This window comes from Atta cephalotes, assembly GCF_000143395.1.
Source record: "Atta cephalotes unplaced genomic scaffold scaffold00047, whole genome shotgun sequence".
Lineage (NCBI taxonomy): Eukaryota > Metazoa > Arthropoda > Insecta > Hymenoptera > Formicidae > Atta > Atta cephalotes.
This window is the reverse complement of record NW_012130111.1, coordinates 90,578-101,295: the sequence shown is the minus strand read 5'-3', so window position 1 is coordinate 101,295 and position 10,718 is coordinate 90,578. Positions and strand designations below refer to the sequence as shown.

The 10,718-nt window shown below is 28.3% G+C and overlaps 1 protein-coding gene across 2 annotated transcripts in view; it reads left to right on the top strand.

The window, feature by feature from the left end:
• Window positions 1–6,120, top strand: part of LOC105622582 (probable nuclear hormone receptor HR3) — an 81,798-nt gene extending 75,678 nt beyond the window's left edge. The window contains exons 5-8 of one of the 2 annotated variants that reach the window (XM_012203998.1): window positions 301–684; window positions 2,994–3,266; window positions 4,358–4,582; window positions 5,861–6,120. In XM_012203998.1, coding sequence (XP_012059388.1) covers window positions 301–684; window positions 2,994–3,266; window positions 4,358–4,582; window positions 5,861–6,120 — 1,142 coding nt within the window. The remainder of the gene's footprint in view (window positions 1–300; window positions 685–2,993; window positions 3,267–4,357; window positions 4,583–5,860) is intronic. The other variant, XM_012203999.1, reaches the window with a different exon arrangement.
• Window positions 6,121–10,718: the final 4,598 nt, after the last annotated feature.

Sequence of the window (10,718 nt, the reverse complement as noted above, 5' to 3'; positions counted from 1 at the left end):
ATATAAATAATATATATAAATTATATATATATATATATATATATATATATATAAAATATACTTGTATGTGTTTCCATATTTTATATATTTGAATAAAAAGAAAAAGACGTTTTTTATATTATATTTTTGAAAAGGAAACAAGAGGTACACATATGTACATACGTGTCCAGTTTGTCTAGGCCATAGTGAGATAAGGTCCTATAGAACTCATTCACAGAACTGAAATATTTAGACCTATTCGCGATTCAACCCTCGAGACCAATTCAAGCCCTCGTGAACTTTGACTTTTCGGCACATCAGGGAAGTCTCTCTCCGCCTCGACGACTGGGAACGGCGCAGGGGGTGGCGGAGGAGGAGGCGGTGGCGGCGGTAGTGGTGGTGGTGGTAATGGTGGTGGCGGTACTGGTAGCGGTAATGGTAATAGTAGCGGTGGCGGCGGTTCTGCCGCGGCCGCCAGCGGGACTGCCGGGAGCGGAGGCGGTGGCGGTGGCAGCGGCTCCCTGAGCGGCGGCGGAATCGTCGCCGTGAAACAGGAAACCACCGTCGAGCTCGCCGGCCTGGGCCATGGCTCGTACACGATGGTTGACTCGACGACCTTCCTTAGTGGACAGCAGCAGAGGGTCAGCAATCCATCTGAAGATGACGAAGTGCCGAGTCTGCCCAGTATGTCCCATGCGATGAGATGTGAGGTTACGTTTGTGTCCCTTTGCATGCCCTCATCCTTTAACTCACTCGCTTGATCCCATGCAGAGTAATTCCAGAGGACCAACAAAAGTTTGTAGAGAAATACGTCGCGATGAAATTTAATTATGAAAGTTCAGTGAAATTTATTTTAATCAATCTCTTTAAGGATGTTCTGTTATATATATTTATCTTTGGCAAAAATAAGCCACTATCATTCAAAAAAATGTGAATGATATTAACCCGAATATGAATATGAATATGTTATAAAATCAATTGCAAAAAACAAAATAGTTTGACTTATAATGGTTTTATGTAGCAAAATGACCATATTTCTTTACAATTAAATCAATAATTTTTAATCAAATAAGAGAAATTAAATAAACTTTTGCACAAATATTTATGATTGCTTGATCAATATATGTTTAAAATTTGATTTAATTTTTAGTGTTACTTTCTTCTTAAATTTGTAAATAAATATTACAAAATTTTATATATATAAGAATCAAGACTAACAAAAAAATTAAATAAAATAATTTAAATCAATAAGAAAATTGTGTTCAAATTTTACATAGATTCAAACATAATAATAGAGCAACGTATGAAATTTTTATATTTTTGATAATATTTTGTTTTACGTCTTCGTAATTTACATTTTATAAAATTTTTAGTATTAGACTTACATGAATATATATGTATATATATTTTTTTAAAATAAATAAATTATAATGATTAAAAAGATTATACCATATCTTAAAATAATTTAAGATAATGATGAGGTGAAATTATTATGTTATAATATGAAATCTTGAGATGATTTACCAACGAAATTCATTAATCAACGTGAAAACTAGTCCAGCCTCATGAAAAATTCATAAAGAGTTATTCAAAAATGGAAATTACTTGCTCTTTTATGTTACAAGATATGACGTTATGTACTTGCTGACGCGATAAAATTATTATAAACGTTTTAGTTGTATTTGATTATAAATGTTGGTAAAATATTGGCCCTCTAAAATTTCATCTCGAAAGTTGAATGTTTGCATGTTATTTTAAATGGTTAATTTACTTTATATTTAATTATTATGTAAAATATATTTCTCCACGCTTTATCTTTTTCACAATTGCATTTCCTAAAAAATTGTAGAATCTAGCATTTATTAATCTTTGTATGTCGATTCATTTTTTATTTTTTCTGTATGATGTTATACGTAAATAGTTTATAAACTCTAGAAATTTTTTTTCACGAAATTCTAAACATTTCTGCTTTTAGTAATTTTATGTTTCACACGATTGTACATAAAATTTATCTAACCCTTTTTAACCCTTTTATGTTTGTTTTTTATCTGTATTCCTTGTTTAAAGAAATTTTAGTCCATTATAAAAATATATATGTATATAATGTAATTATATTTCTTTGAAAACAAAATATATTTCTTGCGTTAACTATACAAGATTTTTTCTTAAGTATTTTATTATATACCTATATATGTATGTATGTATGTATATAGTATACATAATATACACACACATTGGATGTCCTCTAATTTTCATAATTTTTTTAAATTATTCAATGAGCAGAATATATATATATAAAATCGACACAATTTTAAATTATCATTAAGAAATATGTTTGAGATATTTTATAAAGAACTTTGAAAAATATCTTATACGTCAATTTTACTTGCTTATTCGACAACCTTTAGAAATTAATATCTCGTTAATTGTTGTAAAAATTGTAAAATGGTACAGGTTTTTGACTCAATTTAGTTCACTCTACATATGAGCGCTGTATCATAATTAGGAGACATTCTATAAATGTATATTTGTATATATATATGTATAAATACTTATATTATTTCTAATTTTAATCATTAATCAATATCTAGCATATATAAGTATATGCACAACATTCGAATGCATACAAACACATCTTCTGCATGAACTATCTGTCTCTTTGTAACAAACAATCTACTCAATAAATTATTCTGTTTAAATTATTTCTATTATCTCTATTTCTGTATCTCTACTTAAGATCCTTTTGTAAATATTTTAATAAAAATAAAATTCCTATATAAATATAAAAATATAATTCTTCAATAATTAAAAAAAAACAATTTATGAGATAAGTCTATAAAGATTATTGTAATGAAAGATTAATATGAATTGTACATTTGCTGAGCTTGAGATTGATTAAAAATTTTTTTGGCTTACCGGATAAACTCTCTTATTTTTTTATTTCGCTATTATTTTTTAACCATGTGTATTATGAAAGGAACTTTACAAGCGGAAAATTCGCCGAACTTTCGCAGATCCGGCACAAATCAGCGAGCTTCTCTCGAAAACGATAGCGGACGCGCACGCAAGGACATGCCTGGTGTCGACGGAACAAATCCAGGAATCCTTCCGGAAGCCCACCGACATTACCAGAATGATCTACTACAAGAACATGGCACATGAGCAGCTCTGGTTGGAGTGCGCCCAAAAGTTGACCACCGTTATCCAGCAGATCATCGAATTTGCCAAAATGGTCCCTGGATTCATGAAGCTCTCGCAGGACGACCAGATTGTTTTATTAAAGGCCGGTATGTAACTGCATCGGCATAAGCACCATTTTTCGTTTATCAGCGATAAAACTATATTGCTCTTTTGCATGCTCTTGCGCGTGATTTGATCACAAATTTTAAGAATTTAATCTCAAGATTAATTATTCTATTTTTAATTCTTAAGTGGAACAGGTAAGCAACTGCATTATACATACATACTTCACGCGATCACTAATAATTTTATTCTTTTTCTAATTATTTATTGGACAAATCTAATGTTTTATCTATTTTATTATTGGAAAAATTAAAAAATTTTAGAAGATTTGTTACTGTAATTTTCTTCAAGCGTTAAGAGATTAATCTCATTGAAGCAGAAAGAATCGAAAATTTGTTTTTTGAAAATTTAATGTATAAAAAATATAAAATATAAAAACATTAGTATGAATGGTCTATTGTTAAAAGATATTTTCTATCTTTCTTTTTTTAAATAAAAGAACCTTGTGATTTTTTTAAAACTATTTTTCTCAAAATAATTATTTTTTTCAAAATCATGGAAAAACTTTTCAAGAGAAAAGTCTCACATTGTTAAATATCTAAAGAGCAATGGCAATGGCATTCTCTTGAGTTTAAAAAATAACATTTTTTTATTATTTTTAATGTATGTCAAAATATAAATCAATCAATTTCTTTGATTATTTTATAGACAACAACCATATTAACTTTTGTTAGTAGTTAATAAACTATGTATGTACTTTTTGTTAGTAAATGTAATAAACTAAAATTTTTTTAGTTAAATTTTAGTTAAATATATTTTTTCAAGTTAAATTATTTAACTTTATTGTTTCAATTAACGACATGTTGAATAGGAACAGTGACGATAGAAATGATTAGAAATAATTGAAATTAGGTATAATTTGATATTATGACTTAATAGTACAATGAGACTAAATCGCTTAATAAATTAATAGATATATAAATTAATAGATATATAGTTGCCATATTTGAATTCGTAATCATCTCTTGTTACACTAGAATAATGAAGACAATATCCGTCAGTTTTTAAAGGATTTAGATAAATAAAAAATGAATAGTTGAAATATCTATCCTAATATCCTACTGAAATGTAATAGGTTCCTTCGAGTTGGCTGTGCTACGAATGAGCAGGTACCTCGATCTCCAGCAAAACTGCGTCCTATACGGTGATACCTTGCTACCGCAGGAGGCGTTTTATACGACGGATACGGCGGAAATGAAGCTTGTTTCCTGCGTATTCGAGTTGGCCAGAAGCATTGCCGAACTAAAACTCACTGAAACCGAGTTGGCGCTCTATAGCGCGGCTGTTCTACTTAGCCCTGGTGAGTAGCACGAACATACAGTGTTTCATAAATCTTCTAGATAAAATTTACTGAAATTGTAATGAAAAAAAGTTTGCATACATACACTGAAAGAAAAGATTGGTTGCTGCAACAATTTAAAGATTTAAGACAGTAAAATTCAGTAGCAGCAATGTCAATGTGATTTCGATAGGCTGACATAACTAAAAATTTGCTGCTACAACCAAAAACTGGTTGTTACAGCCGATTAAAAATGCTATGCCATATTTTACTATCTAAATTGTTGCAGCAACCAATCTTTTCTTTCGACGTATTATTATAAATTTAAAATTCTAATGTTTCAATGTACGCGCTTTATGTCTTAACATCCGTTGAACATAAACTAACGATAACTTATTCCAAGAAATAAGTTATTGCATGATGTTAAAGATGTTATTTTAATGACAAAGTGTGATGACAAATAATAATTGGAATACATTTCAAAAATACTCAGAATGTTTTTATTTTTTTTCAGAATTTTTAATATATGTGAATTCTGAAATATTTTAAGATTTAGTATAAAAAAGATCTGAGAAATTTTTTTAAAAAGTTATAAAATTATAAAACTATTCTAAAAATTCTGAAATATATAAAGATTAAATATATATAATATATATAATATTATTTATATAAAGATTAAAAAAAATTTTTTATATAATTTTCAAAATTTTTATGTAAATTTTAGAATTTTTTTAGACTTTCTGTATTCAAATTTTAGAATGTTTTAAAATTCGCATATATGAAAAATTCTGAGAAAAAATATATATAAACTCTCTAAGTATTTCTGAAAAGAATTCTAATTCGTATATAAAAATTCTAAGAAAAATTTTTACTGGGGATGTTTTATTATATTTACATAGTTGTGTGAGAAATTATAATATTGATGCAATATTACTGTTAGTTTATGTTTAGCAAGTAAGTACGATGCATTATGTATGAAATATATATATATTTCATTGTATACTTTATTTTATCAATATTTATCAATATTTCTTTACATTTTACTCAGTAGTTATTAATTTATTATTTGTTATTTTATTATTTGTTATTCAGACTGAAAGAAAATTGTGTTTACTCCCAGATAATTTATAAAAATTTCTGACTTATATTACTTATATAGCATTTTTTCCTATGAAACGTCTATAAAGTTGAATTCTATGGATTAAAAAAGAGATTAACAAGAGAAAAAGAATTTCATATTTTTACCTTCGTTATTATTCAAACATGCAATAGTTGACTGACTTATAATACTTTACACAGATCGACCGGGACTGAAATGCCTGGGAGACATCAATAGGCTGTCGCAGGCGGTGATCAGAGCGTTAAGGTCAGAACTAGATCGGAACCATGTGACGCCGATTAAGGGCGATGTGACCGTATGCGACGCAATTCTCGCGAAGATACCGCAGCTACGGGAGATCTCACTGCTGCACATGGACGCGCTGGCGAAGTTCAAGCGGTCGCAACCGCACCTCGAGTTCCCGGCCCTCCACAAGGAGCTCTTCAGTGTCGATAGCTGAACGAGCGACACGGCGCGGAACGTCGTCCCGGCGCTGCCGAGCAGACAGGAGCGCGAATAGCGTCTCAGACCTTGCTCGGTCAAGGTGAGTCCGACCGTCCCGGAAGAGAGATACTCGACGATCTCATGGCCCGGGGAACCGGAAGTGGCGACGCTTTCTAGGAAGAATCCGCGAGCCGGCTCGGATGAGAACGATCTCGATGATGAAAGACGAGGTAACATGAGTGTCAACAAATCGATCGATCGTGTCGACGGTCCGTTTCGTCGCGAAATGAAAAAGGTTATTGCTTGTATCGAGAACAAAGGGACAGAAGCAATGCGAATTATGGCAATCGTTTACATTACATTAGCTTCGAGTCTGCGGATCGGAGATTCGTGCTTTTAACTCTATTAAGACAACTATTTTTAAGACGATTTATTAAGCACAGGTACTCGGAGAAGTGAAGAACGATGTCAGAATGCTTATCCGGATTTCGCGATTTAAGTTGTAATCACCTCTTACATCTAGCATTAAATGTGGTTTTATAGTTCTCAACTAATGAATATAATGAATGCGATTCTTGTATTAAATAAATAAATAAATAGCATTTAAATATCAGTATATCAAATGAGAAAATGCAACTATAGTTTTTAGAATGATTAAATTAGAAATTTCTTTAAAATAATTTTAAATTATTTCACTTTGTTTCGTTCGATGAAATACATAAAAGTGATAAATTTAACGCACAAAATAAAAATTTTAATAATTTTAAAACTAATGATTAGAAATATAAAATTGATATTGATAATTATAAATTACTATTATGAAGATTTTTTAAATATATGAAACTATAAAAATATGTTTTAAAATCTAAATGAAGATTTACGAATGTATTCCCGGTAAAAAATTTTTCATGTTATTGTAAATAAAGAATATATGTATACCTATATAGGTGTGTGTGTGTGTGTGTGTGTGAGTGTGTGTGGGTGTGTGTGGGTGTGTGGTGTGTGTGTGTGTGTGTGTGTGTGTGTGTGTGTGTGTGTATGTGTGTGTATATTCATGCATGAACAATTTTTTATCGAGTTCTTTTATACGTTATATGTTTTACATATGTGAGATAAAATTATTTTTAATAATCAGTGATAATAGTCGCATAAATTTTGTTGATTTTAAAGCTGGTTCTCTCGTGGCGTCATATTAGTTGTATAACATTAGATAATTGTTATGTACATATACAGCGTTATTTCTTAATAGTCTCTTAAAAACAAAACTATTTCGTAATCCTGAAATCTGTAAAATATGTTAATATACAAACAAAATAATTTCTGAAATAATGCAGCGATTTTTGACAGCTGAGAAATGTGCTACTTTAGGAATTATGTATTAATTTAGAAATTATTTTACACTTCTACGTGACGTATCTCAGTTAGGATAGATGTCTCAGTTTATTGTCTATTTTGCAGACTTCAGGATTACGAAATTATTATGCTTTTAAGGGTAAATTATGAATTAAAACTGTACATAATAAGTAATCTGTCGTCACATAATCAATAGCGCCTTGAGGTAGCCTTAAGCAAATAATTTTTCAGTTTGCGTGATATTGAAAAGAATATGTCTTTTATTTTATCAAAATTAAGTTTAAATAAAATCGTTAAAATACAAGCGGGCTTGTACTTGAGAAATTATGATATAATCATTGAAAAAGATAAATAAAATTTCTAAATATTATTTCAAGATGATCAACAATGAGATGCACAATATAGAAGAACTGTTTATAGTTTCTGTATCTATTTCATGTTATATTTATTTAATTATGTAAAATTATGCTGCAGATTAAGAGAGATAAAATAAATAAAAATACATTTTACACACATTTTACACACTACGATTTGTTAAAATTTTTTTATTTTATTACGAATTAATATTGCATATAAGGGATAAGAAACATACAAAAGAATCTAAATACTTTTTTTGTTAAAAATTAGCATTTCTAATTTTTTCAAATTGATGTGTAATACGCGCGTAAAATATTTATTCTTAATACATTGTCATATACACACAAAGGTACACGAAAAGGTTAAATTTTAAGCTATCAATATACTTTTTCATTGCATAAATAAAAATTGCTTGATATCGTTTCTTTTACATAATCGCTTGTCCGAGTATCAACATGTTGAATATTCGGGAGCCTTATATCGTTATATTGTATATAAGATTTTTCTTATTGTTTAAATTGCAAAGAAGAGAAAAAGAATCTTTATAACATAACAAATGTAAATGAACTCCCGATTGTATGAATTTTTTAATAATATTTTAACTCGTCAAATGGATATGACATAATAAATAATAATACGTAATATGCATGGTTTAACCCTTTAATTACGGTAAATTGTATTTGTTTAATATTTTATTGTATTTGTGTAAAAGATATAAAAAATTCTTGGTTAAATTTATCGTATTTGTGAACTCATATATTGTGAAAAATTTGATCAGTTATAATAATAATAAAACTTGATTAGTTATAAATGTTATTTGTACAATACAAGTTATAATTTATATGTACAATACAAGATTATAATTTATATCTGTTATAGTTTACCATAATTAATAACTTAATTATTGCTTGTGGCGTAATGAATCGAAAACCGTAAATAAGAACTCAATACTGCCGTTAAAAGGGTTTAAACTGATGATTTAGAAAATCATAATTTGTAAATATGCTTATACGGTTACCAACAATCTGATTCAAAAGCAGATTGATTCTATTTCTCCTTCTGAAACGTCCTTAAATCTTTGATTCTCTAAAAAATGATAAAAATGATTTATCAGTTAATTGACTTTCACAGTTTATAGTATATCAATTTTCTTTAAATCAAATATCTTTTACAAATGTTAGATCTTAAACAATATTGGACGTCCTGAATGAGAAATCAAAGTATAATAACAACGGATAAATATGATTGTAGTTGAATCAGAATTTAATAGAAGAACTTTACAAAATCAATTCAATCAATTAATTTTTTATTAACTTTATATCAATCTACTGCATCAATCTCTTTTAAATGTTAAAAAAATATTATATTATTTGTGAACTTTCTCGAAAATATAAATTTTTAATTTGAATCTGATTCATTCTTCACAATCTCTTTCATCCGATTGCTCTAAATCAGGTGGCTCGAATTTCAACCGATCAGTCTACCGGATAATATCCTATTAACCGTAATATATACTAATTTATTTGTTAATAAACGTTAGATTTTGCCTCAATTTTAATTACTATGTTAAACCTATACGTCTATATGTATTTTAAGATGTTTGTTGTTTATAATGACGAAGTATTAACGTGTTCGAATTCGAAAATTGTGAATAATTCGTAAGCATGCGTAACTATAAGAGGTACGCAGGATAAGTTTGTTTTAATGTCGATGAAAGTGTGGACGTTTCATAATCAATGATTAGATTTCAAGCTACAGGATGTTCCAAAGAAGTATATATCGATAACAAGATTTTTTATCTTATCATTAAAGTTTTTTTCTGCAAAATTTAATTACGATTTTTAATTTATAGTTTTAATGTCAAGTCCATTTTCTGTTAAAATTAATTTTTATAAAATTTATAAATGAACAAAATAGTTTGCATTTAATTTAAAATATTTTAAGAAAAATGTAATTAAATATAATTCTTATCTTTGCGATTGTGATATCTTTTTGGGACGTTTTGTATTTTTTGCTTGCATAATAAAATTATGTTAAATTATCTTATTTGTTATGCCAATTATAGAAAATGATATTATCGTACAAATTAGTCTTAATCAAACTGAATGTCCGGTAGGCTTTTAAATGTATGTCACGATGGACCGTCTTAGATAAAAGTATCGAATGATGCCTCTCTTGAAAGACAACCCAATTGGTTGCCTCACTCTGATGATTCTTCCTAGGAAACGTCAAGCTAAACACGCTTAAGGTAAATCTAGGAAAGTAATACGCGAAGAATCACGAAGAAGAAAACACATCGAGATTGGAACGCTGGTACATGGCCTCGCTAATCGTTGACAGATACTTTGAGAATTTTATTGCAAATAGAAGAACTTTGTTATCTAATTTTTAAATTAGAGAATTTTTCTATTTAATAAAATGAGGAAAATTAGAAAATTTATTGCGCGAATAATAACAAGTTTAGAGCATACATACTTTCGAATGTAAATTTTAAGGTGATGAAAAATAAAACATATATGCGGTTCTCTTTATCGTTAAAAGAAATACGCATTTATATAAACGTTTACAATGAATTTTTAAGTTTTGACATTAAATATGATGATATTGTATCTTTCACAGTTAAAAGAAGTGCATAATAAATAATAAGTATAGCTTGTTAATGTATAATAAAAAGTGAAAATAAATAAGTAGTTAGTGAAATGAATAGCATCTGCTACAAATCCAAATTTTAATTTTGTTTTATTTATTTTTTTTATAGAGTGGAATCAGCAATATACTTCATTTATTGCATTCTTTTACTACATATTATGATATAATATGTTCAAAATTGAATATATATATATATATATATATATATATATATATGTATAATATATATATATATATATATATATATATATATAT